Below are 16,999 nucleotides of genomic sequence, written 5' to 3' on the forward strand. Positions count from 1 at the left end.
GGTTTCTTCTGTGACATTTACAACATAGTCTATTAGACTATAACCAAAAGCATAGTGAAATATAACTTCTGGCACTCAGTACAGAGTGAGCACAGTTTGCCACAGGCTAGTTAAGTGGAGGTAGTGAAAGGGGAGGGAGGAGTGTGGGAGGAGGACCACCTCTCCCCTTTGACTTCTGGTTTCATGACTGGTTGAACAGGAATCCAGCCTATTACACAACCCTCCTCCACTGCTGGCACAGATGGCCTGAAGTGCCAGTTTCTCTTGGTCAGAGAATGCAGTCCCAGCTTAGCAGCAGCATTCATGGCATGGGGAAGATCCTTTTTCTTTTCAAACACAAGTAAGACGAAATCCCTGATCAACCCTTCTGCCGCCATCCTAATGAGCTGTTCTTGGGTCTCATACAGAGAGCAAAATTTGAGTGTTTTGGAAGTAGTGATGCTTCAGAAGCTGGCTCCTGTCCTGGTGATGGTGGCCAAGCCGTGAAGCTGATGTTTTTGTACTTTACTGTTTCCACATTTAACCTATGGTGGCAGTAGTTGTTACCATTTCACTGTGTTTCACTTCATACAAAATTATTGTCTACTGCAGCATCTGAGCCAAACATGAGAACCTATCTTTTTCATTTTTTTTTAAAGAGAAAAAGGCTCTGAAAGAGGTCAGCTCACTGACCTGAGAAACACCTTACTGGTGATGGGTACCGCTGCAGCTACTCCTGGCCCAGGTGATGGTTTCACTCCTACGTGCTGCTGGCTACTCTGAAATTGTTTTCAAAATTTTTATTGTAAAATAAAAAACAGATATAGAAAAACTACACATAACAAATATGTGCCTTAATTAAGATGATTAATCTTGTAATCATTACATAGGTGTAAACATTAGATATTTGCCCTGAATCCTGGAAGACCTGTCCATGGGACCCATCTCAGTCCTAACCTCTGATCTCTCCCTATATGTACTCATTACTTTGGCTTGTATACTAATCATTTTCTTGCATTTTAAAATAATTTTACTATCCAAATGTGCATCTCTAGACACTATGATTTGTTTTGCCTGTTTATTTTTAGCTTTAATGTTTACTAAATTTCTCTTACTCCGTAAGCTCTCCTTGCATACCTTTTTATCTTTACAATTTATCTGTTGAAGAACCTTGGGCCATTTGATCTGTAGAGTTTCCCTCAGTCTTGGCTTAGCTGATTGCATAATCATGGTGCAGTTCAATATTTTCTTCCATTCTTGCTTTTCCTACAAATTGGCACCTAGATTCAGAGATAGGATCAGACTTAGGTTTTGCTCCCTTTGGCCAAGACTGTAGGAGGCAAGTAATGTCTTATTAGCACTATTGGAGGTCTAAGCAGCCTTCATTGCTTACTGCCTGTATCTAGTACTTCACTGAATTGCAAAATGGTGATATTTTAATTCTAATATCTTTTTCATTAATTAATTGGAATATGTTTATAAAGAGAATTCTCATTTACTGTTCGGTTACTTAGTGATACAATTCATATAGGAAAAGCAAGGTAGATATATAATTATTTACCTTTATTTACTAGTTTTTGAGGTGATGAATAGGTTTCTTATCCTTCAAAGTTAACCAGTTCTTTTTAAAAATATTGTTACGAAGTCGTAGATTTAAACATCTTTTGTGGGTTTAAATCTGTTGGAATTATTAATGAAGCTCAAGTTGTCTGTCTTTGGCCAGTGGGACCTAAGTTGGCTCCTGAGCCTTTTTTAACTTGACCCTCATAATCTTTTACGGCTTCCTTGCTCTCTGGTCTGACAAGATATTCTAGGCTCATGTTTTACATTTCCTGCTCCAGATCTTTAGTCAGACTTTTCAAGATACCTTGGTTTCTTTTAATGGTATTTGGAGACCACAGTCTGGGTGCCAGGCGTGGTTATTGCTACTGATGGTCATTGTTTTTAGAACTTTTTTAGTTTACGGGACTAGGAAATAAAATATATATATGAACAGTTTTCTAACATATGTTTTATGTTATATATGTTTATTACATATAATATGTGTTATATTAACTATTTTATTAATAGAATATATAATGTGGATATATTTAATATATAAGTGTATTTAGATATAATGCTAACCCCAGCCCCAAACAGAGTGTGTATGTATGTGTGTGTGTGTGTATAACAAATTTAATATATAGATATTAGGTAATAAACATGCTAAATTAATAAAATATAACATTTTTATAATATCTAGTGTATATAACACAATATCAAATTATAATTAAATATAGTCTATATTTTATGTGAAATAAAATGCTTCCTGTGTTCATAGTGATAGTTTCAATTAAAATTCAAGGTTGTAGAACTTTTACTTAGTTTCTTCTTTGTTACCTCTGTATCTGCATTCTTCTATATTTAGAATTCTGACTCTCAGGGATAGGGGAAATGATAGAATTAGAATACCTCATAGTTATTTGTCTTGCCCAGTAGTACACACACAGCAATCTCAGTATAATAATAACAATAGCAGTATGATTACTGCTGAAGACGTTTAAAAAGTTTTTGTACATCATTTCCCTATTCTTCCTCCACTTTTAAAAGTAGTTATACTATTTCTGTATTGTCAGAAAATATAGCTGTTATATGCTGTACTCTCTAACTTAGCCTTCATTTAGTTTTACTTCTACAAGTAACACCCCCCCCCCCCCGCCTTTATGTTTATCTCTTCAGTCATTTTGGTTTCCTGAAGCTCATTCTCTAGTACAGGAATGGGCAAACTTTTTCCGTAAAGGTCCAGATAGTAAGTATTTTTGGCTTTGTAGGCCATATGATCTGTCGCAAGTCCTATCCTGGTGGTGAGAAAGCAGCCATACAACATGTAAACTAATGAGCATGGCTGACTTCCAATAAAATTGTCTTTCAGTACCATGTAAGTTTCGTGTGTCATGGTGTAGTATTCTTAAATTTTTTTCCCAAACAATTAAAAATGTAAAATCCATTTGTATATTCTGGACTGTACAGGGATGGATATCAGGTCAGATTTGGCCCACAGACTGTAGTTTACAAATCCCTGTTCTGTTAGATTCCTCAGAAAGAAGTCATGGATTCTTGCTGGTTGTTACATTTTCTCTTCCCTTTGTACTTGGAAGTCAGTTTTGTTGGATTGAAAATCCTTGGCTCATACTTTCTTTTCTTGAATATCTTATTCAGTGGACTACAGTACTCCATTTCTTTTGGCATGAATTACTGCTGTCAGTCTGGTGATAATTTAAACTTCTCTTTTGTATAAGTCACATTTTTTCCCCCAATTTTTTTTCTTTGTGTTAAGTAACATTGCTAGAATGTATTATGGTGTTGGTTGCTCTGGGTTGAATTTCTCAGGTTTGCTGTAGTTTGTTCTTTTGATATATATTTTAAATTTTTATTTTAGGAGCTTTTCTTGAGTTATAGGTTTTAGTATTCTTTTTCTTTAGATTTCCTCAAAGACTCTTCTTATTCATATGTTGGATGTTCTTTGTTTATCTTCAGTATTTGTTATTTTCTCTTGCATTTTAAAAAAAGTCCTTATTCTTATTGATATTTAAATTTTTAGGAATTTCCTCCTTTCCCTTTTATTTCTTGTAATGCATTATCTGTTTATTCCCACTTATGTTCCCTCTAGTTTAGTCCTCATTTCTGAAATGATTTTCTTTTTTATTTGTAATTCTGTCCTAGGTGCTATCACCTCATTTCTAATTCTGATTTATGCTATTTCATATTTTCGATCATTTTAAAATGTCTTTCAGCTTGTTTTGAAACAGCAGGTAACAGTTTTGATGTGTTGTGTTGGCATCTCTTTCTCATGTGGTTTCTCCCCCTGCATGGATGTTATTTTAGTACTAATTTTCTTATAAAAACGTAGTATGGGATTTTACCTTGATATTTTTATTTTGCTTAGTTTTATGTGTGAAATTAGTTTTCCTCTATATTGTTTTTTAAAGAGCTATGTATTTTTTAAAAATAGTGATACATGTCCAAGAAGTTTAAATACTTGAACAAAGATAACAAGAAAAGGTTTATTCTGAGGTCTTTAAAAGATGGACTAACCTTATACTCTCCTTATTGTTATTATCATTATTTTTTATTGTGAGGAAGATTGGCCCTGAGATAACATCTGTTGCCAGTCTTCCTGTTTTTGCTTGAGAAAGATGGTCCCTGAGCTAACATCTGTGCCAGTCTTCTGTTTTGATGAGCAGTGTGTAGGTCTGCGCCCAGGATCCAAACCCGTAAACCCTGGGCTGCTGAAGCAAAGTGTGTGAACTTCACCACCACCCCACTGGGCTGGCCACTCCTTATTATCATTTTAGATGCTCATATTGTCATCACCGTATTCAGTGGGTAGCCCTTTCTATCTGCTACTCTGAACTTTTGAGATAACTGTTTTAATTTTTGCAAGCTTTCTTACTGACTCAATTTATCTCATGTGCTAACTTCCTTGCACCAGTCCTGGAACTGGCCTTTTGTACCAGAAACTCCTTTCCTTTAGCATGGAATATATTAAAGTCCAGAATCTGGGTCTTTTGGGCAGTTTAGCCGTTTTTCTATGGCTGTTTCTCCTGTCTGACTCTGGTTTTACAGATGTCCAAGTAGTAATTCTTGGTGAGCCTAAAGTGTATATATTTTTTAACATTTTGAATTTATAGTATGGCAGTTTACTAACTGTTATGGTATTTCTAAGAATGAATTATGTATCATACCTTTTAATTGGTACAGTTGGTACAGATGAGAATTATTTCTGTCCTTCGTTTCCAACATATAAAGCATATTGTAAGTTAAATCTTGTTTCCCTAACATATTGCTCAGACCCAACCCTTCTTCCCATTTTTTGTATCAAAAGTTGACTAGAACCATAAAATCACAGAATTTAGAATACGAAAGGAATCTTAGAGCAGTGATTTCAACTTTTGGTAGTTTCTTTCCTATGTATCACTATTAAAGTATTTTCCAGTGATGATGAAAAATGCCCACTTTTTTCATGACCATAAAACATTTATCTGCATTCAGGTTGCATGTTTATCATTCATGGTAAATTTAAAAGGACCTTAAAGAGCACATTTTTTGAAGTGAATTTTACTGCTGTGGCATGTCAAAAAGACTTACTAGTAATTAAGGAAAATGGATAATTAGATGGATAACAAAAGATACAGGGTTAACAGAAGAGTATCGAAAAGTTACTGGTGGATAAATTCTGGCCTTAAGTTCCAAATTACACAAATGACTCCGGTCAGGAACTCAGGACTTTGAAACATGTTCTATCCCTTTGCAGTTACAATATGGTCTTACTCTGACCTCATCCTGGCTTTTTTTGGTCAAAGAATTATGGGAGTCAGGAGCTAGGATACTGCTTTCTTATTTTGCTTTAATTACATTTAAAGGCTAACCCAAGAAGTACTACCGAAATATATAGATAAAAGGAAGTTAGTTATTGAAATATCCGTTTGAGTAGTTACCCAGCTTACTGCTGGTTATTTTTCTTTTGTGTTGGATGGGACAAAGAATAGTCACTGAACACTTGATGTGAGCTTTTTTCTTGGTAATTTTGCATTTTGACGTGAGTAATTTTCCTCAAATTAGAATGCATGAGAAAAATGTGGTTAATCAGTGGTTCCTGGTTGTTGGGGTCTTGTTAATCAGAAGTTTTACTGTATAATCATAATGTATTTTGGGTGTTCTCATTTATGTTATTTCTTCAACTCTTTGTCTGTGTGGGTATTCTGATTGCTTGATTACATCTGCCTGGCATAGTGGTATTTAAAACAGCATTTATAATAAAAATTCCTCCATCTTAGCAAGTAAAATGAGAATATGGAAAGACAGTTGATAGTTGAAACATGATTGTTTCTTCTTGACTTGACTTAATGTTTAGTGGGTTGTAGGTTCGGGATAAAGACAAAGGAATGTGGTTAGTGTTATGGTCTAAAATCAGTAGTTTATCCATCTGGAGACATAGAGTATGTGGAGATACAGGCCTACCACCCTTTTCCCTCTTACAGAGCAGCTCCACTTTTCATATGTTTTACATTTTGTGGGCTTCACATAAGATTTTTCTTTTTTTAAGAAAATAAGGTTCTACTATTAAAACTACGTACATACATTTGGTGGAGAGGTATTTTATGACCATGCATTATGCCTGAAGAGGTTTCTTTTCTAGCATGCTGCCACTTCTAACACTGATAATTGTAGATGTTTGAATTCCTATAATGTATATTGGGTCCTACGGACCTAGCTGTCTTATTTTTTTTTTCCTCTCCAGAGCCCCAATACATAGTTGTATATCCTAGTTGTAAGTCCCTCCAGTTCCCCTACATGGGATGCTGCCTCAGCATGGCTTGATGAGTGGGTGCAGGTCCATGCCCAGGATCTGAACTGGCGAACCCTGGGCCTCCAAAGCAGAACGTGCGAACCCAACCACTCGGCTACAGGACTGGCCCCGTCTAGCTGTCTTATTATCCTAGTGTTCTCTTTTTATCAGGTCTTTTGGATAGGGGACGAGAGCTAACAGTTGTGGCACTCAGCTTTGTGTTTTACATTATTATTTTATTCAGTCCTTCAGTCAAACTTGCAAGGTAGTTATTATCCCCATTGTCACACAAAGAAAAGGAGGTTTTAGACTCAAAATCTAAATTCTCTTTTCATCTGCCTTGCTTTTGGGCAGGAGGGAAAGAGTACATCCTGAGTTTAAAAACATTGGCTTTTCCATACATTTTCTCTGAATGATTTCATCTATAACTTTTAATTCCCTCCTATACTTGATGCCTTTAGAAATCCATACCTCAGCCCGGACTTGTCTTATAACCTCCAGACCTCTATATCTGCCTCCTGAACATAGGCGCTTGACTATTCCACAGTCAACTCAGCACTTTGCACATCTCAACTCAGCATGTGCAAAGTGAAGTGACCATCTCATGTCCCAAATATTTATCTCTTGATATACTCCTTTTGTTGATTCCCTGTTCTACTTCTGGTCTGGGTGAGTTTAATCCTCTTGGGCTGTAATGGCTGAGAGAGCAATCCAAGCAACACGCTGCTCTGGTTACTCTGGATAATATTCTTATTAGGAGAATGAAACTCCTTTTTCAAGTCAAGAGTCCTTTCAGGCAGCAGTGCCAATAGATAGGATATGTGACATCAAAGTGATATATAAATACATGATTTATTCTTTAGACCAACCCTGACCAAAGGTCATGGGAGAATCAACAGTTAGGCACCTTACTCTGATGATGCCCAGCATACAGACCTTTTTTTTCCCCTTTCTTTATATTTAGCCTGAATTCTTTACCTAATGACCTTATTCTTTATCTCAGCAAGCTCATCTATTACCTCTCTAGACCATGCCCTATGGTGGTGCTCACTGCATCGTATTTTGTTCTGTTCCTAATTATTATGTACTTCATTAACATTTTATTATAAGACATAAACACAGAGAGGTGGATCCATAGCTGGGGAACTAAATGTGATTTATACAGAGCAGTTTTTATTGAAACCGTACTCTACCTGGTAAATTTCCACTGTATCCTTGACTCATCTCTTGTAGTCACAAGGATGTAAACATTCTGTGCTTTATTTTTTCTATTTCTCTGGGGTATTGGTGATCTGTTCACGTTCTGTGGAGTTAGTTGATATCCTCTGGTTTTTATCCATATTATCCCCTACATTTAGCTCAAAGACTGGCACAGAGTTGGTATTCAATAAAAAGATATTTGTGTTGAACTAGGCACTCCTCTGCGGAGTATTGCAAATACAAAGATTTATAAAGCATTTTAAGGGTGAACTTACTGTTTAGATTGGATGATAGGCTATTATATATAACACCACAGAAGTTGCTTTTCCAAAGTATACTGTTAATATCAAGCAGGAGTTCTTCGTTACTTTCAGTTATTTTTCTTTGTCTCATGTATTTATGTACACATGTACTATATGCAATACAGTATTATATATTTTAATGTTTTGGCTTAAATGCCTTCTTTTGAGTTGTTTTTAGTATGTGAATAATTAGTAAATATACATATGGGTTTTTCTTTTTATAAACTAGTAACTCCATATCAAGCATCGCAGTGTTTTTGTTATAAATTTCTACTTGTATTTCTCCACAGGCAGAGGAAGATGTCATTTTCATTGGACCTGACACACATGCTATTCAAGCCATGGGTGACAAGATTGAAAGCAAATTATTAGCTAAGAAAGCAAAAGTTAACACAATCCCTGGCTTTGATGGAGTAGTCAAGGTGAGGAACTGTTTCACTCTAATCTTTATGGTACATGCCCTCAAGTCAAACATTTTGTCAAGAATGGAAGATAAAATGCAATTATTGCTTTTTAAAATATATATTTGTAGGTTTAAAAAAATCAGTGTTGTTTATACTTGGATTATTTTAAATGGCATAAGTTAAAAAGAGCAAGAAACCACTTGATACCTACAACTAAGATATACAACTGTGTACCAGGGGGGACTTGGGGCGATAAAGCAGAAAAAAAGAAAAAAAAAGAAGCCACTTGAGCATTGTATTTAATGAATCAGTATGACTCAGACTTTCAAAGGAAAAATCTTAGTGATTAAAAACTGTGTCATTAGAGCTCCAGATTTCATTTAATGGTGGTGTATATTAAATGTTTGAAACATTGTGAGATTCTCTTTGTATCTTTACCGTGAGTTTCTGTTCGGTTAGGTAAAATGTAAACTGTAATCATATTTCTAGTGGAAAGTAGCATAGCTGTGGATTACTATAGATCCTAGGCATCAGCTCCTCAACTAGCAAGTGGTTTCTGCACCTGAAGGCTTCTAAGAAAGAAATGCAGAAATTAGAGTATGTGGTTCCGTACCGTCCGGGAAAAAATATTCACTTTTTCTCATTAGAAGAGAGTCCCTGTGTAGACTTTAACCTTGTGACTTGAGTTAGTCTGCAAGAACTCTTCATCTCAGTGTTTCTTATTACTACTTTTTGGGATGGACAGTTCTTCATTGCGCAGGATCATTTCACACATTACAGGTTAGTTAGCAAGCTTGGCCTCTGGTTAATAAATATCCTCAGCTTCTTGCCCATATTTACATTAATCTGTATTCATCCATTTTTTTCTTCTCTCTTGTTACAAGGAAGAGAGGTGCTCCCCATCCTCTGTAAGCCAGTTCTTCCTCTTATGTTCTGGATGTATCCGTTATAGCCTTCATGTACTGCAGTCTTCACTGATTGTCTTTTCTTTCTTCTGTGTCTTAGAACTCTCCTTGTCTTTATCTCCCTTCCATTACCGTTGCTATAAAAGTACTTAGTCACCCAACAAATGTCCTGATCCCTTGGCTGAGTGGGAACGATGTGGTGATAAACAGGTTACCCATGATCCTTCACATAAAGGCGCCTCCAGTTTAGTAGAAAGAAATATGTGTTCCTCCTCTTCATAGAGCACGATAACCCCTTATCAGTCCGCAGCTGCCACCTGATTTCTCTCTTCCCTTTCACAGCCAAATATCTTAGAAGAATTGTCTTCACTCGTTTTCATTTCCACAGTTTTCACTTAATCTTTAATCTTCTGCAATCTGGCTTCTTTCCTCATTTCTACTGAAATTTCTCTTTCAAAATCTACCAGCAATCTCTTTCTTTCACTAAATCAAATGTATATTTTTTGGTCCTGATCTTATCTTGATGTCTTACAAGCATTCAAGTCTTTCTTAGAAGCACTTGGTCACTTTTTCCTTCTCGAAATATTTTCTTCTGACACATAACTCAGTTCTAGTTTTGCTGTTGTTTTTGTATTTGTGTTTTTGGTTTGTTTGAATCTCCTTCTTAGTTTTCATGCTGACTGTTCTTCCTGTTTTTCTTCCTTAAATGTTGGTTTTTATTCTGGGTTCTGCGTAGGACATTTTCTCTTATTGTACAAACTCTTGCCGGGCAATCTTACTTATTTTCATGACTTCAGTTAACCACCTTTTCTGACAAATCTGAAACCTATATATTTGTCTTACATATCTCTTTTGAACCTCAGAACTGCACATCCAATTACTTCTTAAACAGCTTTACTTGATGCCCCTGAGGCACCTTCAAAGTAACAAGTCAAAAGCTGAACTCATCATTTTCTCTCTAACCAGGGATTGGCAGACTATAGCTCCATGCATACCTGTTTTTGTAAATAAAGTTTTTTTGGAACATAGCCATGCTCATTTATTTACATATTGTCTGTGTAGGCTTTTCCAGTACACTGGCAGAGTTGAGTAATTGTGACAGAGACCACATAGCCCACAAAGCCTAAAATATTTACTACCTGGCCCATGAAGAAAAAGTTTGTTGGGGCCACCCTGGTGGCTCAGCAGTTAAGTTCGCATGTTCTGCTTCTCAGCGGCCCGGGGTTCGCCGGTTTGGATCCCGGGTGCAGACATGGCACCGCTTGGCAAAAGCCCACGTATAAAGTAGAGGAAGATGGGCATGGATGTTAGCTCAGTGCCAGTCTTCCTCAGCAAAAAGAGGAGGATCAGCAGTAGTTAGCTTGGGCTAATCTTCCTCAAAAAAAAAAAAAAGGAAAAGAAAAAAGAATAAGTTTGCTGACTCCTGCTCTAAACTTCTCATGCTTCATTCTTTCCTGCCTGATAAGATGGTGACATTTTTCCACATAGCAAGTTTCTCAACCTAGAAACTTTGGGTTGTTCTTGGTAAATACTGTTACAGAGAATTAGCTTAAATATTTTTCAGATTCATTTACTACTTTCTTTCCTCATGCTAACACCACGTTCCAGCTACCATTATCTAATCTGGATTACCTCATCAACCTGTTACTTGGTTTCCTTGTAGCCCATCTTTGTCCCATCCAATTTTTGACACACAGTTTGAGTGATCTTTCCAAGACTCAGATTTGGTAGTATGCCGTGTTTAAATCCTTTAAATAGCTGCCTTTGTTTCTCTCTTCCAACTGATATTGTGCCAGTTTACCCTTTGTTCCGTGTGCACCATTCGTGTATGACATTTTAGTTTTTGAAACTTCTATGCTTGATTCTGTCAAATCTGTGTTGATTCTGCTTTTGTCTTCCTTCTTTATTGTCTCCTACTCATTGTTTAGGTGTTGGCTTAAACATACATTCCTCGCAGAAGCTTTCCTTGACTGTCGAGATTAGATTAGGCCCTCTGCTGTATTTTCCCTTAGCCTGCACTTGACCCATCACATTTTAAGTCATTCAGTCATTCGTTCTTCAGTGAATATTTAACAAGTGCATACTATTTGTCCCACATTGTTTGAAGTGCTGTGGATATAGTAGTGAACAAAACAGACCAAAAAAAAAAAATTTCTGCCCTTATGGAGCTTACTCTATAGAAGAAGGAGACAGACAATAAACAAATAATAAGATGGATAGTACATGCTATGGTGAAACATAAGACAGGGAATGGGGAATGAGAATATTGGAAGGCAGGGTCTGGTCACAGTTTAAAATAGGTTTAGCATGCCATCTGAAGGGGTGACAGAGCAAAGTCATGTGGATATCAGGGAGAAGAGCAAAGCAGAAAGAAGAACTAGTGCAGAGGTGTTGAGGTTGAAGTGTGTCCGACGGTGAACAAATAGCAAGGAATCACGTGATTGGAGTGATCAAGGGAGACAGTGGTCAGAGATGAGGTAATAGAGGTAAGACGTATAGTGAGGAGCTCAGATTTTATAGGGCCTTTTAGCCATTTTAATGATGGGTTAAATGTTTACTTATTGCACTGAATTGTAAGCTCATTACTGGCAGGGACTGTGCTGTTTATTACTACATCACTTGCATATGGTACTTGGCACATAGTCAGTGCTCACTAAATACTTGTTGGATGAATAACGTTCTAGGAGATAAATTCTACACATATAACTGTTGTGTACACATTTTCTGTCATTTAGTGCATATTTATTAGACACATCAAGAGAAAGGAACACGTGTGCTCTAGATATTGGAGTAGGCTGATAAGGACTGTGAAATAACTATGATTAATATGTTAAAGAAATTAGAAGAAAATGTGAGTGAGATAGATAAACGTATAAAGAATTTCACCAGAGAATTTGAATCTATAAAAAAATTTAGAAATTCTATAACTACAAGTATATGCAAATAAGGACTTTAGATAGCTTTAACAGTAAACTAAGCAGAATGTAGGATCCACACTGTAGCATGTATCAGTATTTCATTCCCTTTTAAGGCTGAATAATATTCCATAGTATGAATATACCACTTTTTAAAAAAATGCTTCATCAGTTGATGGACATTTGAATTATTTCCATCTTTTGGCGATTATGAATAGTGCTGCTATAAATATTTGTGTACATGTCTTTGTTTGAATACCTATTTTAAGTTCTTTTGGTTATATACCCAGGAGTGGAATTGCTAGGTCATATTCTATGTTTAACTTTTTGAGGATTGTAAGATTCCATCTTAACCGTCTAAAAAACAAGATTCTAGTTGTTGGCTTGATGAAGTAAACAGCAATATTGAGGAAACGCACATGACAGCGAACTCCAGGCAGCTTCTAAGGTAAGGTGAGGGTAATCTCCCTCGAGAGCTGGCAAAATGGTGGAGCAGTCAATCATACAGCCACAAGGAAATAAATTCTGCCAATCACCTGAATGAGCTTGGCAGCAGATTTGTCCCCAGTTGAGCCTCCAAATGAAGATGCAGTCTGGCCCACATCTTGATTGCAGCCTTGAAGACCCTGAGCAAAGTATGATGACTCTTTTCTTTATTAGGCTGTCAACTGTTGGGTTTTAGTCCTTCTTTACTGTCTCATTTTAGAGAGTTGTGCAGGTTTGGGTAGTGGTTTGAATGGGTCGTTATGAACCTTGATCTGTTCAGCGCCAATACTTCTGCCAGTATAATTTTAAGTTTTTTCTGACAAGAAATCTGGCCTTCTTAAGTCTTCAATTTGGGCTTCATTTGGTCACAAAGGATGCGTCAGAGTCTAAGTTAATTCTGGCTTGATGATGAATAGCAGAGTTCTCAGGAGTTCAAGGAAGGGGTCATCAGGAGAGCATTTGATGTGGAAATTCTGTTTGTACTGTGGAATCTTTCTTATGAAGTCAGTGTCCCATAGGAAGAGAAATATTCCTTGAATAAAGGTCCAAAGGTGACAGCTGTGGGATGGGACATGGGAAACGTGAAAAGTTTTAGAGATACCCATTATTGAGTAGTTTGTTGACTCTGAGAGAGAGCTTGTGTAGCAACAGCAGGATTTAAGGTTAATAGTGTACTACCTGTATCAATAATTAATAATTAGTGAAATTTCTCCTTTTGAGTTGATGGATAAAATGGAAAATGAGTACTTGATTCACTGTTGGGACATTGCCGATTATATATTTTTTCCTCCTTTTTCTTGGCTAATACAGAACAGCCTCATGTCTTAGGCCCCCAGACTAATGGTTGGCCATCTCTAGTTGCAGGCCTGACAATGTGCAATGCCTTGTTGGTTTAAGATTTGAAGGAGAGCTCTCTTCCAGACCCATACTCCCGTGGTCAAAACAATTCAAGACAGGAAAGTTGTCAAGGAAACCCATATCAAAATGATATAGATTTCAAAGCAAATTTTGTCCTATTTAGATGCCAATCTGAACTCACTGGCTCCTGGAGCCAGCGTGAAGATGAACTTACAGGTCTTATGCTTGTTTTCTTCCATAATGAACTTTGTCTTATCGACTTAGAACAAAAAGTGTTGAGGATGTTTTGTTACTAATAAGAAAGATTTTGTTAGTAATAAGGAAGTTTTCTTCCAATAGCAAACTTTCAAATCTGATCAGAAAATCAGAGAGTTCCTCATTCCTAAGGTTCTTGAAAAGGAAATTGGAGCTCTCCCGATGTGACACTTTTCTCACTCTTTTGCTTGGAGAGACCCCTGAGTGTCTCTCACTGGATGTCAGAGGAGCACTGCAGTTTTTGAATCTAGGATCTTGAGCTCTGGCTTTTAGTGGGTCTTGAACAGATCCCATTGTAAGCTCCAAGATTGCTTCAAAGCGGTGATATCCTTCCCTATAGTAGGTAATAAACTTGGTTTTACTTGTTCAACAGGTTATTTTGGTTGTCTTTTCAGGAAGGCTGCATTTGACAACCTGCATTTGAATTTACAACCTCTGTTAACTTGGAAAATAAGAAAAAGTAGAAAGTAGAAGAAAATAAATCCACTTATCTTTTCAATTTTGTCTCCTTGTATGCTTTAGGTGCTTTTTAAGATCCTGTTACACTCACAAATAGTGATAGGTTCTCATTATCTTTGTTAACTTTAACCATAGTATACAGTTCTTAACACCTATTGTCTGAATTAATTTGCCACAATTGAACTGGCCAGTTTATAGTTTTGAGATAACCATTTAAAAATGAATTTAAGGAATCCCCTTTTGTTTCTCTGATAAATTTTAATTCTAGTTTTGTTTGTAGTTTTCTTTTAATTGTTTCTGATATGATACTGTACATATTTTTTTTCTTTTAAATTTGGTTATTAATTTAGATTTCTTGTGCAATAACTCCACTTTCATTTGGAACTACACTACTTTTCACATTTTGTAGTTAGATTTCTTAAGTAAAAGATTACTTTTGAGGGTATCTGTGCAGACAGAGGTTTGCTAATGAAAATAAATAGTGTAAATTTTTGGAATACCTTGTGGTTCCGGCAACTGCCTAGCAATACTTTTGCATTGGAAGAATGTATGTGCTAATTATAGATAATTCTATTTTTTTAAATCTATGGATTTTTTAAGTCCTATAGATTTTTAAAAAATTAACCTGTCTTATTTATAAGACCAAGTTCTTTTTCTTGGCAACTATGTTATATTCTACTTTTTATCCCCCAAGTAAGTTTCATCTCCAATTTGAGTAAATTAATGTGGTTTCAATTTGCTACATTTCTCCCTAAAACTTTTTTCCTTTCCTATTTGAATATTTAGAATGTTGTATGGAGGTTATATGGAGATGGTTTACCATAATTTTTAAAAACATTGTGTGCAGCATTTAAGGAGTCTTTTGGAACAGTTTTCCTTATGTCTTGTTCTTGAATCATCCTTTTCATTAGAGAGAAACTAATGTTGTTTCAAAGTGTAATTCTCAGGGAGTCATGTGGTATCAAGTATTTGCTTTTAAGAAGTTTCATTTTATTCAACATATTTTTAACTCAATCTTGGGAATTTAAGAGCAGAGTCACGAGTGTGCATCTGAAGCTGTTGGATGATAGGTTTTGGAATCCAAGCCCACTTGTTTGACAAAGAGTAACAAGCTGCAGACCCTGATTTCACAGAGCTTCAAGTCTCCTGAGAGAGATCTATAAGTAGAGAGGCAATTTAGTACATTTTAATAATGCTAAGTTCAGGGTGCATGGGGCCCGGAGAGAAGGGACATCTAACCTAGCTTGAGGGGGTTATCGCAGATCTTCCAATGGAAGTGACATCTAAGTGATATGTGAAGTCTGAGAAGTGGTGTTATCTAAAAAGTGAAGATGATGATGGAGACACAGCTCAATGGTCAGTGAAAACATCTTTTTGTAAAAGCCTGGAGCTGAGAGACAATGCGAGCTTTAGAAGACTGCAGGTGTGCAGTGTGAAGGCTCTAGTTAGAGAGCTGGAGAGAAAATTAGGATCCAGACATGTATGGCCTTGAATGCTGTGCACCTGGGTTTGGAGGTTGTTCTTGTGGCTTTGGGAGCCTCTGAATGGTTTCATGTAGAAGAGTTAACGTGATAAAATTGTGGAATTAGTGAACTTATTTTGGTTTGTCGTGAGGAAAATGTACTAGAGCAGTGAAAAACTCAAGGTTGGTGGATGAATGAGAGTGCTCTTCCTTTAATCCAGGCAAGAAATGATAGGGGCCTAAAGTAAAGTACTGGCATGGAGCAAAGTAGATTGTGTGGCGAGAGATGGTGGAAGTTGAATCTATAGGTTTGTGTGATCTGTTAGATGTCAGGTGTGAGGCAGTGGGAGGAATCCCCAATGGTTAAATTGCCTCATTCGATTGTGATACCCATCAGCGTACCAATTGGAAGGAAAATTTATGGAACTTCTCTGAGTTGGTATTGTCCTTGAAGAGGGAATACTAATACCCATTTACCTCTCAGAGTAGAGTATGGTAATGTACTTGAATGATGTTTATAAATTATGTAGTATAGGTTTAAATTAGTAATAGTTTTTATCACCCTAATTAGCCAGATTTTAAAAATTACACTCTTGTTTTAGCAGAAAGAGCCAAATAACAACAACAAAAACTAAAGTGGAGGGAATCATTTAAAAAAACAAAAATGTCCCGAATTGAAAAGCTGTGTCCTAGTAATTACAAAATACAGTATTAGACATCAGTATCCTTTTCCCCTGCTAAACCAAGAATAACTTTCCTGATTATGCTGTAAAGGCTTTATGTATATATATCCATATTTTAAAGATTGGCTCCTGAGCTAACAACTGTTGCAAATCTTTTTTTTTTTATTGCTTTTTCTCCCCAAATCCCCCCAGTACATAGTTGTATATTTTAGTTGTGGGTCCTTCTAGTTGTGGCTTGTGGGACAGCACCTCGTCAGTGTGGCCTGATGAGTGGTGCCATGTCCACACCCGGTATCCAAACCGGTGAAACCCTGGGCCACCGAAGCAGAGCGTGTGAACTTAACCACTTGGCCACGGGGCCAGCCCTAGGCTTTATATTTTTGAAAAAAGACCCAATTATGTTTACTATGCTGTTTTATAATTGTAGAAACATATACTAAATTTTAGAAAGATTTGAAAGTATATGAAAACAGTCTTCTGCTTGACTTGGAGTTATTTGGAAAACACAGTTGTGTGGAACCTATTTCCTGAACCCAGGATTGTTGAAAATTTTGCTTTACTTTCTATAGGAATACAGAATAGTTTGGGGATCGTTTGTTGTGTACAGATACAGCTTTGACCCATTGTGCCTTGAAGCAATGATCTGTTTTTGCAAAAACAGATTTGTTCTAGAACCAGCTGAGGAAAGTAAACTCCCAGGTAGTTTCCCATATGAATGCGTAGCAGTACTCATCCAGTGAGCACAGAAGTCAGGGGTGGTAAG

At 36.6% G+C, this 16,999-nt stretch overlaps 1 protein-coding gene across 5 annotated transcripts in view; it reads left to right on the plus strand.

The window, feature by feature from the left end:
- PCCA (propionyl-CoA carboxylase subunit alpha) overlaps nt 1–16,999 on the plus strand; it is a 394,848-nt gene that overhangs the window by 100,233 nt on the left and 277,616 nt on the right. For all 5 annotated transcript variants that reach the window (XM_014839245.3, XM_070520102.1, XM_014839234.3 and 2 more), the window contains exon 7: nt 8,100–8,231. In XM_014839245.3, coding sequence (XP_014694731.1) covers nt 8,100–8,231 — 132 coding nt within the window. The remainder of the gene's footprint in view (nt 1–8,099; nt 8,232–16,999) is intronic.

The sequence above is a fragment of the Equus asinus genome, chromosome 11 (assembly GCF_041296235.1).
Source record: "Equus asinus isolate D_3611 breed Donkey chromosome 11, EquAss-T2T_v2, whole genome shotgun sequence".
Taxonomy (NCBI): Eukaryota; Metazoa; Chordata; class Mammalia; order Perissodactyla; family Equidae; genus Equus; species Equus asinus.